Source organism: Carettochelys insculpta, chromosome 2 (assembly GCF_033958435.1).
Source record: "Carettochelys insculpta isolate YL-2023 chromosome 2, ASM3395843v1, whole genome shotgun sequence".
NCBI lineage: Eukaryota > Metazoa > Chordata > Testudines > Carettochelyidae > Carettochelys > Carettochelys insculpta.
Genome location: NC_134138.1, coordinates 242,110,525 through 242,131,220, shown reverse-complemented (window position 1 = coordinate 242,131,220; position 20,696 = coordinate 242,110,525). Strand labels below are relative to the sequence as shown.

Sequence of the window (20,696 nt, the reverse complement as noted above, 5' to 3'; positions counted from 1 at the left end):
GGAGGTCATCGAGTCCAGCCCCCTGCTTCAAGCAGGATCAACCCCAAATAAGTCATCCCATCCAGGACTTTGTAAAGCTGGGACTTAAAAACTTCTAGGGATGAAGAATCCACCACCTCTCTAGATAACACATTCCAGTGCTTCACCACTCTCCTGATGAAGTAGTTTTTCCTAATATCCAACCTACTCCTCTCCTTCTGTAACTTCAGACCATGGCTCCTTGTTCTGCCATCTGTCACCACTGAGAACAGTTTCTCTCCATCCTCTTTAGAGCTCCCCTTCAGAAAGTTGAAGGCTGCTATTAAATCACCCCAAAGTCTTCTCTTCTGTAAACTAAATAAGCCCAAATCCCTCAGCCTCTTCTCACAGGTCATGTGCTCCAGCCCCTTAATCATTTTTGTTGCCCTCCACTGAATATACTCCAGCACATCCACGCCCTTTCTATATTAGGGGGTGGGGGGCAGAACTGGACACAATATTCCAGATGTGGCCTCACCAGTGTCGAATAGAGGGGAACAACAACTTCTTTAGATCTGCTCAAAATGCTCCTTCTAATGTACCCCAATATGCCATTAGCCTTCTTACCTACAAGGGCAGTGTTTACTCATATCCAACCTTTCATCCACCATAATCCTGAAGTCCCTTTCCGCTGTACTGCTGCTTAGCCAAACACCTTATCTCCAAATACCATTGTTTTTGTTTTATTGATGTTCATAAATCAATCTGTACTGCTTCCCTTCCTCATTTAGCACCTACGCCATCCTTGCTAGCTTCTCCTCATCTTCCTCAATTATATCTATATCTTCTGCAAAACTTAAGTTGTTAATTCTTATCCCATGCACAGATATCCCTTCTACCTCTTCCTTGATCTTGTCCATCACTCTCTCCAGATATGTGATGAAGATACTCGGTGATATCAGATCTCCTTGTCTCATACCTCTACTCATTCTAAACCAGCTTCCCAACTCTCTACACATTCTCACTAGTGCCTCTGCATTGTCACTGATATCCTTCAACAATTGTATCAGTCTGCCATTGGCTCCATACGACTCCAACCCCTCCCGTCACTTGCTGATTTATACTGTCAAATGTCTTCTGAAAATCAATGAAGCAAGTGCAGATGTTCTTGTTCTTTCATTGAGCTTTCTCTGCTATCAATCTTAGTGCCAATATCTGCTGTATGGTTCTCCTATCTTTCTCGAGCCTCGCTTGCTCATCTACTAGATGTTCTATCTGTGATCTTAATCTCTCCATCAGTATCATCATCAGCACCTTGCCTAGATGACTTACTACACTTGCTCTTTTTTATATGACCTCTCTGGTAAAGGGTTAAAGATTGAGCTGAGGTCTCATTTGAAACTTTGGTAAATCTATATGGAAATGTGTTCAGATCAGACTGCCAGAGTTCCAAATAGCAGCTCTGCACCTGTACACTCAGAGGATCTTAGAATCAGCTCAAATCAAAGGCTCTTGAAAAATCAAATTTAAATTTGTCAACATCAAGAAGATTTCTGACACTTATCTTTCTGTGATGTTCAGTTTCTTTATTAACTCAAACTTCTAATATAAAAAACATGAAACTTTCCTTTTCACAGGTTAAAATGCAATAAAACAATAACATTTGTGATAATAGACAGGCACCGGTATTGTCTTTCAGTCAAGGGATTAGAGATCAAGTTCCTGTATGAGGAATTAAGAATTGCAGCCACATAATTAGTGGGGTAGCTATTTCAAGGAGATGGGAAGAGGAGTGGTTATTCTGCGATCGGAACAGCAAAGAAGTCCAGAGAAGTACAAGTGAATGGATAAACTGAAAAAGCTGACATTTGTGCTCGTATCCAGGGTAGATATTTACATTCTAACAAGGATATATGCTATCTTGCTTGTATGAATTGAAAATATATTTCCCAAAGGCTCATTTTTAAACTCAAGATTCACTAGATTCCTCCCCCAGCTTTCATGTTGATGAACAACCTAGAATTCTCCTAGCTCTGTTCACTTCTCCTTTTATCTATATTTCACTGTCTTTATGCAAGCCAAAATCCCAAATTAACCACTTAATCTCCTCTATTTTTTCTAAGCCTTCTGCTGCATCACCCTCTGTGGTTTGAAACCCTTTCCTGGTTCTGCATATTCATGCATATAAGCCTATGTGCATAAGGGAAGGTAGGAGTTAAGCACAGGAGGAGGAAGGAAAGACTGTTAAACAAACTTATTTCTTCTAGTGAAAATACATGGAATATACAAAATACAATTATTTTATTAAAGTGTAGACTTTATTATTTAAATAAGTAAGTGGGTGTGGTAAGCTTTCATTATCAATCCTGTTAGCTAGAATGCTTTAATAGCTTTCTTTTAATGGAATATGTTAATCAGTCATGTCAACCCCATTTATCTGCACACTGTAAAACCTTATGAATTGCGGTAAACAGGAATTTATGAGTGGAAAATTAAAGTATTTAAATAGAGTAAATCTACTATATGTTTGAGAAAGTATGTCTGTCTGTGCATCTGATGGTTCAAGAACACCTCCTAAATGGTAAGAGCTAGGACCATCAGATCTGGTACACAGCTTTTCCTGATCATACTCTAAAGCAAGGAAAAGGTTTGGTTGTACCAGGAAAATGGGATGTGCCCGAATGGGATTGTTTCTTATAAAACCATACTGAAAAGAGACAGACTCACCAGGTAGGTGAAAGGGGCTCCTGGGAGGTGTCCCCCCATCTGGGACTGCCCATGCCTCCTGCCCCCCAATGTGCCTTTCAGCGGGGGAACTTCCCCCACTTCATTTCATACAGGAACATTTCTGGCTGTTTCCCTTTGTCAGGGAGCAAGGGGAAAGTGTACAGTTTACTGCATTCCTCACTCTGGCTGGGAGTGCAGCAGGACAGACAAACCTGGACCTGTCCCAGCCGGGGACATGCACTCCTCCCTCGGCTGTGCCTGCTGGAGCATCAGCGGTCATGGACAGGTGCTTCTGACTGGGCCCCAATATGCGATGGTGAGAGAGGGATAGTCTCTGCTGGGGTAGTCCTCTCACCTTGTGGCGGACTGAACACTGAACCCCTCTTTCCCCGGACCCACTCCAGAGCAATGATTTAGATGAAGCACATACATTTTCATTTTATTTAAAAAAAAAACACCCCAAAACAAAAAACAAAACTCAAGTGAGTTAAGGACTGGAGCAATGCCATCTAAATCTTCTAGTAACACTATAAAACATTTCTCCTCAAAATTCCACAAATCCCTTTCAGATGTACTGTGATTTCAAGAGCCCCAAACATATCTGTTTTAAGCCCCTGGTTAAGAAATACATACAAAACAGCAGTTTAGCATCAAGGAAAACATAGGATGCATTGAAATTAGACAGCCTTTCAATCCATTGTGCTACATGGGTTACAACCTCTCTTCAGAACCAATGACAAGAATGCGCTGTAGCACTTCAGTGAACGTTACTCTTCCCTATTTTCTGATAGATCAGCAAGAAGAACCTTGCTATCATGTATTTTTCCATTTGCAGTTACACTCCCATGTATCCAGTTGTTACTGTACCTCTTTAGCCAATTTCTCCATTAAAGCACAAAGCAGATATAGTCACATCTTTCAGTGCTCTTGTGACATAATCTTTTTCTATGCAACTCACTGTATATGGAGATATACCTATTTCACAGAACTGGAATGAACCTTCAGAGGTCAAGTCCAGTCACCTGCACTCACAGAAGGACATATCACGATCCCTGACAGATTTTTTTTTAATCTATTTGCCCCAGATCCCTAAATGGCACCCTCAAGGGTTGAGTTCACAACCCTGGGTTTAGCAGGCCAATGCTCAAACTTCTGAGTTATAGACAACATTTGCTTCACTAATGGCTACTTCCAAGTCTCCCAGAAACAAAGAGAAATCCTGTGGTACCTTATAGACTAACATTTTAGAGCATATGCTTTCGTGGGCAAAGACCCACTTTGTGAGATGCATATGATGAAACAGGTCTTTGCCCACAAAAGCTTATGCTTCAAAATATCTGTTAGTTTATGTGGTGCCACAGGATTTATTGTTTTTGCAGATACTGACTAATACAGCTAGCCCTTTGATACAAATTTCCCAGAGTACAGGTTGAAATCTGTATAGTCTGTCATCCTTGGGACCTGACCAGTGCAGGATGAGAGAATTTGCAGGAAGATGGGAGGTCAAAACTACTTCACCAGGAGGGTGCTGAAACATTGGAATGTGTTGCCTAGAGAGGTGGTGGGTTCTCCATTCCTCAAGGTTTTTAAGTCCTGGCTTGACAAGGTCCTGGCTGAGCTGATTTAGTTGGGGTTGATCCTGCTTGAAGCAGGAGGCTGGACTAGATGACCTCCTGAGGTCCTTTCCAGCCCCTATGATTCTATGAACATTATCTAACAGCATTCCACTGCTTACTGGGCTCTTAGAAGACATTTAGGGGTAAATTACAGACAAATAATGCACAGAACACTGATAGCCAGGACTGGTGGCCATAAACAAACTTGATGTGACTGTGGGAAATTTGGTCACACTCATGATAAGTGGTTGTCCTGGTGGCTAAAATCATGTCAGATTATGGATGTTGTCAGATGAGACAGTTCCAGATTAGAGAGGTTCAACCTGTACTTAATTCATTAAGTCATTCTTCTTTAATCTTCTCCACCATGAGCAATAAAATTTTTATGTGGTAATTGGTTTCCAGATCAACATGGGGTCAGAACCATAACGCTTTTGGAACATACATCTTCTTTAAGAAACAGGTCAGTGATAATCTATCACATTAGTGATTATTACTTTGTAGTAGTCTACAAATCAAGCTCATACCTCCCAATATTATGTCTTGACATACCTTGCAGTTTTTGCTCCTTCTGCTTATCTTGGGACTGAAAATCCTGGCTTTCTGCTGTGGCAACTGAGGAAATAAGCTCTTTATGAAGATGTAATGACCAGATGGCCCTTGCAAGGTATGGTCAACAGCTGGGCCAGTGCCAGATTTCATGTTGCTGCCAGTTCTGAGATTCCAATCAAAGTCATCATTCAGATCTTGCTCCCAGGCACAAAGATCAAATTCAAAATTGCAGTGACCCAAAGACATACCTGAAAAAAAAAAAAGATTGTAAAATAGGCCATGCAAAAATAAAGGTAGGTTGAATTAACCAGTTTATAACCAAATAGACAAACAAGTGATTTACCTACATCCTCACAAATGAAAACAGAAACATGGACTTATTTTATAAATAAGTCTTTTTTAACAGATAGGTGGTTGGTTAAGGTTTACTATCATAAAACAACTGGTGACAATAAGATCATTTTAAAGGATTTCTGATTATTTTAATGCTTTAATTCTAGCTTATTTCCTTTAACCATTTGCTCTCAATCAGAATTAACATACAGTTTAATGGGCAGTATGCAAATAGAGATGCTTATAATTGAGCATTATTTTATGTCTATACATAAAGCTGACAAAGTCCTATTATATTTGTGTGTCTAAAGCATATTTTATATTTTCAGTGCAGTTGTTGTACAAGTTTCAAGTACTTAGATTTATTTTCTGAAGTGCCAAATTGGTCAACATTTCAAGTCAGCTGTTCATATAAATTAATGTTGACAGAATTACAACATTCTAAGAACTGCCTTTCTATGTTATCTACATTTCTGAAAATTCGCTGATAATTACGAACCTAAATCAAAGCTCACTAAAGTTAATGGGTGTCTTCTCACTGTCTTGCATGCACTTTGGATCCAGCCTCAAATAACTCCTGTTATTGCCGGGAAGGAAACGTACTTGGAAGTTAAACTCTTAAATTGGGATGGGTTATTTGGTTTGACAAAATAAGAAACATACAGAAGCCTTCTGCTTAAGTACAAAAAAAGCCTTAGCCCCTTCAGAGGTCTGATAAAGTTCAATATCTAAAAGGTAGCTGTATTTAAGCAGCATCTATTTTAGAAGTCTTAGGAGAAAGGCCTACAATTTTCAAAGTCCTAATGATTAGCTTGAAGTAAACAACACAAATAATGCCCCCCACACACACACAGCCAAAGTTTGCGAATGATGAGACCCAAACCTGAGCTTTGTTGCTAAAGCCTTTCTTTTCTGGAAATGTATTTGTCTGTTCAAAAGAAGTAAGGAAAACGCAAAGATTATTACTGAAAATCCGATCAAAATTTGTTTACTTTCCTGACAATTTTGTTTGTGAATACAGTGTAGATTTGAATAATACCAAAAAGCCTATGGTGTGCTAAAAAGACAAGCAAATAGTCATTCAAAACACAATAACAACTTTGAGTTATGTGTAACTGGCCAGCAAAATTCACAAGGCTACTACAGCCTCAACTTCCGTCCTGTGTTCATTTAATGATGAGTTTTAAGATTCCCATGCTTGCTAATTCCATCTCTCTTTAGTAAAGCACTTATTCACATGTTCAAGCTCCTTTCATATAAAAGCATGGTTTTTTTTTCTAAATCAGGACCTGAAACTATACTGATATCTAATATACCAGTGAATGCTGCACATATTATATGTAAAATCACTTCTGTGTTTTACCATGAACTCTGAACCAAGAGGTGTAAAGCAAAGCTAACGTATGGCTTCCAGAGTAATGGCAGCTGGTGAATTATCAAGTTAATCAATTGGACAACAGTTAATTAAGATATAAAACTATTTTGTATTAGAAACATTAGACATGCAATCAAAATTATGTTGGCCACATGACCTGAATGAAACAGCTGTATCAAAAGAGGTAATTAAATAGAGCAAAAGCTGAACTGTTTCTAAGTTAGTTATGTCTCTGTCTGGTTTGAGAGTTTTTGAAAAAGTAAAATTTCAATGATGCAGCTGGGGAAATGAAAAGTTAATTCTGAAGTATAGTGTTAGTTGGCAACATTAATGACTAAGCTGCTTTGGAGAATTGCAGTTGGCAAACTGATGCTCTATGATGTTTGTTTTGTCAACATGTCAATGTAAATCAAAGCTTTGGGGATTTTGTGATATTTATTGAATGAAGAAATTTTAAAGGGGTCATTCTGCCAGGAAAAATGGGGTAGAAAACTAATAAACTCAGATTACAGCTGAAGATTTTACTGACACATTCCTTTTCACAAAACTACTTTAAAAATCTGACCAATAAGGTTCCTCTTTAGCAGACTCTTCTCTTCCCAAAACTCCATGTTTATACAGAAAACCTATAGCCAAGATTCTACCTACTTCTTGAGGCTTTCCACCTATACGTTTCATGTTGTGAGGGGCAGATACCAGGCTCCAAGCCCAGCTCTACTCTCTGGACCCTGAATTCAAATGCAGGTGGTGCTTCAGAGAGGGAGGGACTTTATTCCACCCACTCCACCCAGCCCACAATAGGACTAGGTGTAACCTGGCTCCTAACAATTAATTTGTGAAATTGATATGGGTACTGTTTTACATTGAAATTTCAGACTGAGATTTGCTAGCGTATTAACGGGGGAAAAAGGATGGCAGAACTGGAATTAATTTCACCCAACTCCAAAAGCAGCCCAGAGGATGACCGTGTAGCCCCTCTAGTGACAGTTGTGCGGCCTTTGGGCTGGGGAAAAAAACCCACTGCTGCCCTGCTGAACATCTTTAATGAAGAGCTGCATACACTAAACCTGTTCCCTGAGTTTAGCTCACTTCCAGTAGCACTTCCATATCAGCTTATTCAGAGCTGGCTCAGAGATCCTCTCTGGTGCACAGCTAGCTTCACAGTGTAAGTAAAAATGTCTGCAGTTCCCTACCACTCTTGTAATAATGCTGCAATACATTCTGCCATAATGGCACCAGTCTGTGATGACTATACTCCTGTGTAATTACACTAACAAAGCAGCACTAATGAAATATGCCAGCATATTACAATATTTGAAGAACAATAGCAGTGGCTGATTTAATCAACTACAGAATGGCCAGTGCTTATTATATTAGGGGCATGATAAAACTTGAGCCCTGATGATTCTGTCAGCAGCAATCTTCAGGGATAAATCTCAGATATTTGGAAAAGCTGACTCTCCCCAGAGTAAGCTTAGTCTGCCCACTAACACTTATAGTACCTGATCTGCTTTCCAACACAGGCGTCCGAAGTTAGAGTCTTAAAAATCCATCTTCTATAAAGCATCATAAACAACAACCCCCTTTATGACAGGACACACTTCTGCACAAAGATAAATCCTTTATCCAAAAAATGTATTTACATACTGAATAGCCTATTAGCAACAGTATCTCAGAAGCACCATCTTTTAGAGGATCGTTACGTAAATTGTCTTTGTGAGTATCCCCTTGCAACATTGCGCTGTTAATGTGTTGGCACTGTGTGGATATTAAAGTGATTCTGGGTTAATCCCTCTTAGTCTGATGCAGAAGAGTGTAAATCACAAATCACTGAAAGAGCCTGACTCTTTGCATTTTGGGGAGGTAGTGGTACCTACAGTTATCATGAGCGATCCATAAAAGCCTTTCACTAAAAGCTACTAAACTGATGTGTTTTATTGGCCTATCCTTCAGACTTTCTGCCCCGACTCCCATCCTTCAACAGACATGTCAATTGCAGGTTTTCTACACTTGAACCTGGCAGACTTTCCTCTTCTAAGAGAGCTTCTAACACTTTGGGTGCAGTCATTTTCAAAGAGTCATTTGGTGGCTCCATAGAATGAATAATTGTGACAAACGACGAGGGGACTGGTGCCCTTTAATGGCTCTGTCTTATGAAGTGGCCTAGAAAATGAACAAAATGGAAACAACACTCTTCTGGTGTAAATTAAGATAGACCTGAAACTGACATAAAATTAGATAAAATACATAATTGAAAAGTCAGCCTTAGGTCAGACCAGGATTATGACATGAAAACAAAACCCTTGTTTATTGACCAGCCAAAGGGTTGAATAGGATATGCATACCATAAAGCTAAGTACTGTAACAGTAATGGGAGCCAACATCCTTTGTAACCATAAATATTTACAGAAAAAGCAATATCAAAGTGAAAAATTTGGATTACTTCTCTTTTTACTTAAGATTATATTTCATATTTATAGGAACATTCTCCTGCCAAACCACATCAACAGCCAATCCAAGCCCATCAGTCCCAAATATTATTGACAAAATGACCACCCAAATCTGGTTTACATAAAACAAGAGTTTCACCATGAACTGAGAGATGAGAAATCTTAAGATAACTTACAGAGTACATATGCATGTACTAATCTGGTACTTCTGGTGACCTGAAAAAATGACTCAGAATGGCTACGTCTACACATGCCTCAGCGTTTCATTAGTAAACTTTGCATGGCCATTTCGAAGTTTGGGGCACGTGTAGACACGGCCAATGAGTTTGGAAATCTCAGTATATAACCTACTTTTTTTTCAACACAAAACCACTTATCTACCATACTAGCCAGTCTCTATTGTGAGTCAAAACAGATTGCATAGGAAATTTTATTAACATTCACAGAGAGAATTTTGTAGAGAAGAACATATAGCATCTACTAACCTTATATCTCTTATGTATATGCTCAGAGCAAAGCTAAAGAGGCCCCTTTTTCACTTCTATTTTTCCCCCCAGACAAAAACCTGTTAGATTGTAAATTTGAGCATTCAGCATTATTAGGCACTGATTTATATTTGCGTCTCAAGAATGGAAAGCAGTCAGCCAAATGCATAACTTATTTTGTATTGTTTAAATAAGTATACAGAATTAGAGATGTACGTGGATCTTTTCTGTTCTTTTGTATGGGAAATTTTACCTTGATAACACATATCTTTATCATCTCCTCATAATCCACTGTAAGAGGAAAATTCAGGACACATGCCATAACTTTTATATACCACTTCAACTGTGTTTCACTGGATTCACAAAGGTGGATGCTTTCACCAATAGGTGTATTTAGACTTTGTCACATCCTGTGCATGTACGAATTAACCTGTAGCTGTCTTTGATCTGGTAACCAAATTTTACAATATAAGAAATAAGAACATCCATACTGGGTCAGACCAAATGTCCATCTAGCCCAATATCCTATCTTCTGAAAGAAGCCAAGGCCTGATGCCTGATGCCCCAGGGGGAGCCACATTAGCAATCTTCCAGTCAATAGGTACAGAGCAGCTAATCATGAAATCTCCTGAATCCATTTCCAACCTCTGACAAAAAAAGGCTAGAGACACTATTCCTACCTATCCTAGCTAATAGCCATTGATGGACCTAAACTCCATGAATTTATCTAGTTCTTTTTTCAACCCTGTTGAAGTCTTGGACTTCACAACCTGCTGTGGCAAAGAGTTCCACAGGCCTGCTATGTGCTGTGTGAAGAAACGCTTCCTTTTATTAGTTTTAAACCTGCTATCCATTAGTTTCATTTGGTGACCCCCTAGTTCTTATGGGAACAAGTAGACTACTCTTCCTTATTCACGTTTTCCACTCTAGTCACGATTTTATATACCTCTATCATATCCACCCCCCTTAGTTTCCTTTTATCTTAGCTGAAAAGTCCCATTCTTTTGAATCTTTCTTCAGTTGCTACCCATTCTGAACACCTAATCATTTTAGTTGCCCTTTCTGAACCTTTTCCAATGCCAATATATCTTTTTGGAGATAGGGGCTACGTCTACACGTGCACCCAACTTCGAAAGAGCTTATTTCGATGTTGCGACATCGAAATAGGCTATTTCGATGAATAACGTCTACACGTCCTCCAGGGCTGGCAACGTCGATGTTCAACTTCGACGTTGCTCAGCCCAACATCGAAATAGGCACAGCGAGGGAACGTCTACACGGCAAAGTAGCACACATCGAAATAAGGGAGCCAGGCACAGCTGCAGACAGGGTCACGGGGCGGACTCAACAGCAAGTCGCTCCCTTAAAGGGCCCCTCCCAGACACACTTTCATTAAACAGTGCAAGATACACAGAGCCAACAACTAGTTGCAGACCCTGTATATGCAGCATGGACCCCCAGCTGCAGCAGCAGCAGCCAGAAGCCCTGGGCTAAGGGCTGCTGCCCACGGTGACCACAGAGCCCCGCAAGGGCTGGAGAGAGAGTATCTCTCAACCCCCCAGCTGATGGCCGCCATGGAGGACCCCGCTATTTCGATGTTGCGGGACGCGGATCGTCTACACGTCCCTACTTCGATGTTGAACGTCGAAGTAGGGCGCTATTCCCAGCCCCTCATGGGGTTAGCGACTTCGACGTCTCGCCGCCTAACGTCGATTTCAACTTCGAAATAGCGCCCAACACGTGTAGACGTGATGGGCGCTATTTCGAAGTTACTGCCACTACTTCGAAGTAGCGTGCACGTGTAGACGCAGCCAAGGCAACGATGTCAGTACGCAATATTCAAGGTGTGGGCGTATCATGGATTTATATACAGGTAAAAAGATAGTCCCTGTCTTATTCTCTATCCCTTTTTAAATGATTCCTAGAATTCTGTTTTTCTTTTTGACTGCTGCAGCACAGTTAGTGGATGTTTTCATGGCACTATCCAATGACTCCAAGATCTCTCTCTTAAGTGGTTATAACGAAGTTAGCCCCCATCATTTTTACATATAGTTGGGATTATTTTTTTTCCAATGTGCACTACTTCACATTTGCCTCATTAAAATTAATTTGCCATTTTTTTGTCCACTTAGTTTTGTGAGATATTTTTGAAAATATCTTTATAGTTTACTTTGTTCTTAACTATTTTGAACAGTTTAGTATCATCATCAAATTTTGCCCTTTTCCAGATCTTTTATAAATTGTTTGAATAGGATTGGTCCAAGGACAGACACCACTAGTTACATCTCTCCATTCTGAAAACTTATCATTTATTCCTACCCTTTGTTTCCTGTTTTTTAACCAGTTTTCAATCCACGAGAGGACCTTTCCTCTTATTCTGTGACAACTTATTTTACTTAAGATTCTTTGCTGAGGGACCTTATCAAAGGCTTTCTGGAAATCTAACTACACTATATCCACTGGATCCCCCTTGTTCACGTACTTACTGATCACCTCAAAGAACTAGTAGATTAATATGTCATGATTGCCCTTTGTAGAAATCATGTTGACTTTTCCCCAGCAAGTTACATTCAGCTATGTGTCTGACAATTTTATTCTTTCCTATAGTGTCAGCTGATTTGCCCGGTACTGATATTAGACTTACTGGTCTGTAACTGCCCAGATCACCTTTAGAGCTCATCTTCCAGTCAAAAGGTGCAGAAGCTGATTTGAAGGATAAATTACAAAACATGGTGAATAGTTTTGCAATTTCATATTTGAGTTTTCAGATCTCTTGAGTGAATGCCATCTGGTCCCAGTGACTTGCTACTATTAAGTTTATCAATTTGTTCCAAAACCTGATAACTCCACAAAAATGACTATTAAAAGTTACAGAATCACAAAAATTTACTGAGAGCAAAAACAAGCTGATGAACTATTTATTGCACCCTGTAGATTAGATTTGACTAGAGGGTCCTTCAGTTTGTTCAGGAGAAAAAATCCTGTGGAGCCATCCATCCGCTGTTCACTTCAGTGTCCAAGGTTTTAATGAATGAGGTGGTTGCAGTTTATGTATTTTTAAAAGCCATTTTAAAAGATGATCTAACAAAAAACAACAGAAGTTCTCAGATTTTAGTTCCTCTGTCTAAGAATTTCATCTATGAACATTCAGTGTTGTGAAGAGAAGACGGAGACACTTCCAGGAGCAAGTCACATTACAGTATGTTACACAAATAATGGTCTTAATTTTAAATAGGGCAGGGGGGAACACACAGGAAACATTTGTGTCCATTGTTGGCAAATTATAACTATCTGTTCTCCAGTTTTCACATTGGAAATCTATCAGAAAAGGGAAGAAAACACCGTGCCCTCTAGCATTTATTAAATGCAGGGGGGGTTTTCTACTGGAACGCCATGGAAAGGTGTTGTGGAACCCTTTTTCCTGATGCTGCCATTTTTAAAGGTAGCTGAGGAGCTCCAAGCTGTTTGTGGCTCTTCAAAAGAGCCATTTGCTGCTCCTGCTGCTGCTCCTGCTGCTGCTGCCACTCTCTTCTGGCTCCCAGTGCCATGCCAAACTGAAAGGAGATTCAATTTAATTGGTTTAAACCAATTAAATTGAGTCTTCTTTCATCACAGCAGGGGGCTGGGAGCTGCCTCTGCTGGAGGGCTACGGGGAGCTGCACAGCCGCAGTGGAGAGGAGATGGACTAGCAAAAGAGCAGCGCACTTAGCTCTGAGTCCTGGGTAAGGTGAGTGAATCCTGGGTTTGGGTGGGAGGGCGGTCTGAGGCTGCGTGGGGGAAAGGGGGAGGGAAAAAGCCACCGGGGGTCAGCAGGGTATGCGTTGGGGCTTGAGTTCTGGTACCTTTTTTCCTAGAAAAAAAGGCACTGATTAAATATAAGAAAAAATAGTTGGAAAAAATGCTAAATGCCAGAAATATTTTAAGGCAACATAAACGTAGCACAGTAAAATGACAAGGGAATGTAAGGCTAAGTGAAGTTAACCATTTTGCCCAGTCTGTGTATGGTGATACAATGGGTCAGAGTCAGACTCTTATCCAGCATCTTATGGTATAAGGTATTACTAAACCAAAGGAATGGGATCATAAGCTGGCTCCACGTATTTAACAATTGCCTGAAATTGGGGGATATGTCTAATGAACACTTTAGGTTTCATTCTGGCCATGCACTCTAGGTTTGGTCCGATCCAGTGATTTCATTGGACTTCTGCCTTTTTAGCGAATCAGGAATGTTCCATAGGAAAAGTAATATTTCAATTTTGCAAAAATGTTTCAACTTTTATGTCAGGAAAATCAAATAAAATATTTAGTTTCACATTGGCTCAAAAAATACAATTGTTTAACTTTTTTCAAGTTGAACTGAAGTGCTTGTTTTGGATCAGTTCAGCATTTACCTGGGTCTGCCTGAGGTGTCATGATGCCTCATAAAGTTGTAGCTCAGGTGCCTCCTGTCCACAGTCTCATCTAAGGAATGGACTCCCTAGCTGCACCATTTTTCCCATGATGCACCCTGTCTCCTGTCTGGCTGAACTATATCATGAGAAATGTAGTCTGCATGGGAAGCCTGATGCACACAAAGAACAAAGACATGAGGCACCAAACTACAACCACCATGAGTCACTGAAGCCGTGCAATGTGTAATTAAGCTCCAATAAAATTCTTTGATTTGTTTCAACTAATTAAACTAAACGTTTCAAACGGGGAATGTTGGAATACTTAATTTTAATTGAAAATATTGATATAAAAATGTGCAAACCAAAATATTGTTTACTATGAAACAAACTGTTTAGAACTTTCCATTCTACAAGAAATTATTAATATTTTGATTTTTTAATCTGAATTCAGAATGAAAACAAATGTGAAAGTATTAGACTTTTCCACAAGATGGAAATTCCAATTTTCAGTCTGCTCTACTCGTTTACAACTATGTGAAAAGAAAATAAGTTCCAGTCTACACTAATTTCACCATTTATGGAAACCAAGGAAAATGTTTGTCAGTGCAGAAACAGACACAATGGGTCAAATCCTCCCTTGATGGAAATCAGCACAGTTCAGATGATTTAAATGGCATTACTTTGATTTACTCGAGCTGAGAATCTCATCTGGTGTTCCAGACATCAAAGGGCTTCATTCAGTAATCTAATTTTTGATAACATTTACACTGAAACAGACGTTCGTAGTTTACTGAACAATGTAGATTTGTCTGAATGAAAATTTACCAAGATTTTCTTGAAAAAAGGGACTGGCTGCAAGCAATACTGAAACAAGAGTATATTGTGATTCTGTCCTCTAGAGAACTATACTGTTGATATGAAAGGGTTTTTGAATTCTAGACTGAAGCTACTGTATGTTGATTTCTGCTGCAAAACTAAAATTGCCTCGTATTCATGAAGCAGACTTGACTATTCAAGTAACACTAAAGTAAGAAAGGTTCCTCAGATCTCAGATGTATTTTCCTTGATATGTTTTGCTTTTATTTTTTCATGTGGAAAACAATGATTTGGTTCTGTTTCTTTTAAAAAGCAGACCTCCTCTCTGAATTAATTTCTGTTCTGGAAAATCCCTGAGCAGCAGATTTTATTTTGCTAGATATGATCTCACAGGAATGGTGTGGGGGCGGGAAACTCACCAATGCAAGGAATAGACCTACATTTTTAATCTAATTTTTAATGTTAATGAACTGTCAACAGATGAATGTTTGTTGATGAACTGTCAACAGTGTTGCTGCATTGACAATTTAGTCAGCACAGATACTTCTTATAATTAGAGTAAGGAACTGCCATGCTTACTGCAAATATTAGGATTCTCATCCGAGTTATCCACACAGTCATTCACAAAATCACACAGATTATCCTTTGGGATGCAATATTTGTTGGCACACGTGAATTCTTCTGAAGTGCAGGGTCGGTCTGGGATCAGCAAAGGGGAACAATCTTCAAAGGAAATATCATCCACTGACACATCTCCCACATAACTGATGCCACGTTTTGCCCTGAAAATAATCTAACAAAGAAATTTCAGTAAAATATGGAGGGAAAAGTATAAAAGCTTGAAACACATCACATATGATACACAAAACAGTATTTCCGCTTCCTGCTAGTGACCCAAGTCTTTTAAATGTTTAGTACTATATATTTTTCTCCATTCTTACTGATATAAAATAAGCTTCATTGGCATGAATCAGTGCTGGTTTATGCCTCAAAGGCTGATACTAGAGCTATTGGCAAGGGAGGGGAGCAGACAACAATCCAACAATAACCAAGGAGAAAAGAGAAAAATACATAAATGAACAGTCAGAAAGCAATGGACTAATCCTGTTTCCCTTGAAATTAATGGTAAACTTCCCAGTGACTTCAGTGGAGTAGGGGAAAGAAAATCAGTCTTTGTACTATCATCAATAATGTGGGGAAGTTAAAAGGATGGAGAACATCCAAGTTGGAAGTCCGCAACCTTCTGAGCTTATCCAATCTCACTATTCTCCCAAGGAATTTTGTGTTTGGATTTGGATATAAAGATGTGCATTTGATACAGAGTGTATTTCCCTTTAAGGAGAGATGAGCTGATCATCACTTATCAGATTGTCTCCCAGATGAGGCTGTAAGACTAATGGCAAAGTGATGGGCTAAATATCACCTGATCCTCACAAAGGCCAGAGAGTTCAGCTGGCTAGAGAACTGCAGGGGAAAGGGAGGTCCCTGAAGTAGGCATAGTGCAGGAGAAAGATCCCAGGTCTTAGATGAGTCCCAGTTAGATGGCCGGAAACAGTACAGCTCCTTCAAAATTCTCCAGGTGAAGACAGGGACCTAAAAGGTCTGAAAGGGGTGAAGGAAAAGTCTCTAGTAATTTTAGCCCATGCTCAGCAAAGCAACTATTATATGTTTATCTGATAAACTGTGCCTGAGGAAGGGAAGAGAAATGGGCTTGAATGTGGCATTGACCCTTTCCAGGCTAGTGAGATAGAGACTAGCTTCCACCACTATCAGGGCTGTTTTACTCACAGCAGGTACATTCCACTGTGTGTATATATATATAAAGAATATTCTTTATATATAAAGAATACATACGTATACATATATATATATACACACACATAACAGTGCATGTGTATGTATGTGTATATACATATATATATATATATATATATATACACACGCACTGTTATGTATTCTTTAAATAAACAGCAATAAGATAAACAGCAATAAGAATCAGACACAACCCAAATGCTTTTCTGGCTCACGTTTACCATTCATATGGTGCTTTCCAGAGGCATTGTTCTTCTAAGTTGCCAGGGGTGAGGGGGGAGTGCTTGACCTCATTTCTGCCTTAGATCTCACCCTCACTTCACCCACCCTACCTCCTCCCAGACCTCCTCATTCTTTCCCACCCCCTTTGCGTGTCCCACCCTCACTCCTCACATTCCTCCCTCAGTGCCTCCTGTATACCTCTGAATGGGTGATCTCTGGTGGGCAGGAGGGGCTAGGAGGGAGGGGAAGATGTGATCAATAGTGTAGTTGGCAGGTGGAGGCACTGAGGGGTGCAAGGAGCTAACTGGGGGGCGGGGCTGACAAAGGGTGCTGAACACCCACTATTTCTTTTTATGGGTGCTGCAGCTCTGGACTGTCCACAAAGTCACTCCCCATTGTGCTTTACACTTCCAAGAATTCTGCATATATATTAACCAACATCACTTGGGCTAAATCCTGCTGCAACCTTCCCTGAGTACAGAAGACTCTTCTGCAGTAGAATCAGCACAGTTCTGCCACACAACAGAAAGACAAGAATGGGTCTGGATTGAGTGACCCGCTTACCCTGTTGCTCTCTCCCTAAAACATGACTAGCAGGTGTCAGTGTTTCCTGTCAGCCAAGCACTTCTTTGGTTGTCCAGGAGAAATTCAAAAGCTACCGGCATGGATGAACTGAGAGAGGCTGAGCTAACAACCAGGTGGGGAACAAACCCAGGAAGTCTTGGAGAGAAAGAAAGGGCAGTGCTTGAAGCAACTGCACTAAGTTGAGAGAGACAAATGAGACCACAAGAATGTGGCGTCTGAACTTCTTCATGCTTCAACAGGAGCCAGCTGCTGCTGCTGCACTGGTGCTTGCAAAAGGGGGATTCTTAAGTAAGAGTTGAGACAACGCGGCATGATCCACCAATTTGAGCTCCCTGTGCATACCAGCATCAGAATACTCAGACAGGTTGGACTGACTCAATGGGCCAGGGAGAGGAAAGGAGGGAAGGGGTGCATTGATATGGAGCAAAGAATTCATGTGTGTCTTGCCAGCAGTAGGGAAGTTATGTTAATAGGCAGCAGGTTAAAACAAACAAAAGGAAGTATTTCTTCACACAATGCAGTCAGTCAATCTGTGGAACTCCCTGCTCGAGGATGTTGTGAAGGCCAGAACTAAAACAGGGTTAAAAATAAACTAGCTAAGTTCCTAGCAGATAGATCCAGCCCTGCCTACTAGCTACAATGGGCAGGAATAGTGTCTATAGTCCCTGTCTGCCAGAAGCTAGGAGAGAGCGATGAGATGGATCATGTGATGATTACTTGTTCTGTTCATTCCCTCTAAGGCACTTGGCAGTGGCTGTTGTCATAAGATGGGATCCTGGATCAGATGGACAATTCGTCTGACACAGAATGGCCATTCTTACAGTGTATCAAGAGCCAATGAGTCTATTTAACTGTGCTGAAGATCCCAACTCAAGTCTACTTCTGGCTTTAACTCGGTTAGATAAAAGCACTGTTGTATTGTTAAGCCCAGTGTTCATTCCAGGGACTAATGTCGATCCTCTGTTGGAAGTGTTGGTTTGTGTAGAGGTGTACGGCTGGGAACAAGAACACCTCCCCTAATCTTAACAGCTCCCACCTGACAGATGGGCACAGACGATTCTATCCATCTACCTCCCTTCATAGCCTCTCAGCCCAATAAGCCCTGAAATGCTCTTCCTGTTGAGAATGTACGCAGGTGAGACCAAAAGACATTGATTAAGTGTACAACAGAATGGAGTAAGAAGAGCATGGAATGGCTTTTACAGCTTTTATTAACACTGTTGAGCTGCTTGTGAATGATTTTGTGACTACACAAATGAGTGACTTCTTCATCTGAATATCACTGTAATTTGCAATTAAAGTTGCTAGATTTGTCACCAGTCACTTTGACACTACTTTCCTCCCTAGTGAAATCAGCTATTAAATCTAGTGATAAAAATCACAAAGTTGGCAACACTTCCTTTTCCTCATCCTTGCTACTTTGTGTAACCTGGCAGGTGGGAAAGTACCACTCCAGAACAAGAACACCCTGGATGGGTATGAGCCAATGAACAGATGGGGCTGGATGGCAGACAAGCTCAGAAAGATTTGGAGAGAGAACAGAAAAAGAGCTTATGCTGATCTGAGGTGCAGAGTCTGAAGTAGGTGCTCTTTGGATGAGAGCCAGCTGTTACACTGGTGTTTGGAGAAGGGAATTCTTCCTGGTGCAGAGCCGAGGGCTCATACAGCACGTGAGACCAAACAATCAGACCCACCAGCTCACACCCCAGGCCAGTATCAGAATGCATGGATAGGTTGGACTGAGGCAGGGGGCATGGGGAGTTGTATTGCCATGGGGTACAGAGGTCTCTGTGTATAGTGCTAAGTCTTGGGCTGGAGGGGCACATATTGCATGCTGTATCAGGACAAGCAAGTCAAGTAATGCCTGCCAGAGACCTGACACTGAGTCTACTTTTGTTTTTTCTAGGTCAGCTAACATTGTTCTATTTTTCAATGTGGTTCTTGACCGTGACCTGTCGGGGGGAGAGTGGTTGTCTATGCAGAGACATATGACTGCAACTAGGACCTATTGCCAACCCTGGTAATCTCCCACTTGACAAACTTTGTGGAAGCTGTCACACAAATGAGGTTCAGAGCTAGGGGAAGATCTGCTGCAACATGGATCCTCCCTATAAGTTAATCCTGGGTTTGGAGCTGCAAGGGGATAAGCCTGGGGGTAGGGGTGGGGGCAGTTTGGGGCTGAGAATGGTGAAGATTGGGGATGGAGGTGTAGGTTGGGAGCTATTTTGTGTTCAGCCCTTGGAACATGTAAAAAATTGCCATGTGGCCACCAATCAGAAAAAGTTGGCCACCCCTGCATTAGGGCATCTACTGGAATAGCATCAATGGAAAAGTTCTGGGGGCTGGACTGGACTATACCTCTCTTCCCCACCCCTCCTTAGTAGACTTCACTAGTGTCCAACTGAGATACTTATCCTGGGGACCAGGGAGAGGATTTTGTTCTTAATATTCAGAAAACCAATGTGAATTCAAGTGCCACAAAATGTGCAGGGTGTAAATGGGGGAATGAGCAGGCTAAAATGTAATTTAAAATCAGCTTAACAGCAGACTTGGAATAGAAACACAAACCTGAAAATCAGAGCGAATGCCTAAGAACACTTCTGCTCTGTTCCACTGAGCACCTTGGGAGCCACTTTGAACCCAAAGGACAGAAAGTTCATCAGCAACTTTAATGATTACCTGGAAGAGAAATTGTGAATTCCCAGGTCACAGTAAATCTTTCTCAAGTCACCGATATAAATACAGTCAGTTCAGAGTTTTCCCTTCATTTAACTCCTACCCAACACTTGAAGATCATCAATTGTAACATTAATGAGTGTGATCTGCAAGTCTGTGAACCTGATCCTGCAAGTACTGAGTGAGTCCTGTGAGCATATGGAGTTCAGAGCTTACAATTTCCCTTGACTTGAACAGAAGTGCAGAGCACTCACCCCCTGAGAAGACATAGGTTCAGGACTCATGAAGGAAACAAAAGTAATCTTAATGGCAAAAGTAATAAAAGGTCTAAGAGTTCATGTGTTTATTGAATTATTCCAGTGTCATTCTAGGACTATTTTGGTATCCCAACTGCACAGGAAAGATCTCATTTTTCCATAAATAAATGTATCATCTCATTCCCCAGAACTTGATTTGTTTGGGCAATGGCTGGTGCACAAAATATCCTCCTATTGTTTTGCATCAGTGAATAGTCCCTGAATTGAGGAGTCACTTCTCCACGTGAGCCAGATTCCGAGATATACTTCTCTCTGACTCCTTGAGTATCTGATTGAACTGAGCTGACAATATCAGGTAGATGGAGCATGACAAGCTGTGTCCCCAGTCAGTACTGACAGAATGAGAACACAACCCCTGTTTCCAGAACTGCCTTGCCTTGC

The 20,696-nt window shown here is 40.7% G+C and overlaps 1 protein-coding gene across 1 annotated transcript in view; it reads right to left on the bottom strand.

Annotated features, from left to right (window-relative positions):
* The window catches only part of MALRD1 (MAM and LDL receptor class A domain containing 1), a 532,671-nt gene that overhangs the window by 280,198 nt on the left and 231,777 nt on the right, over positions 1-20,696 (bottom strand). Inside the window, exons 24-26 of the mRNA XM_074985504.1 lie at positions 19,891-20,001; positions 15,283-15,496; positions 4,854-5,101 (exon numbers count right to left, since the gene is read on the bottom strand). Coding sequence (XP_074841605.1) covers positions 4,854-5,101; positions 15,283-15,496; positions 19,891-20,001 — 573 coding nt within the window. The remainder of the gene's footprint in view (positions 1-4,853; positions 5,102-15,282; positions 15,497-19,890; positions 20,002-20,696) is intronic.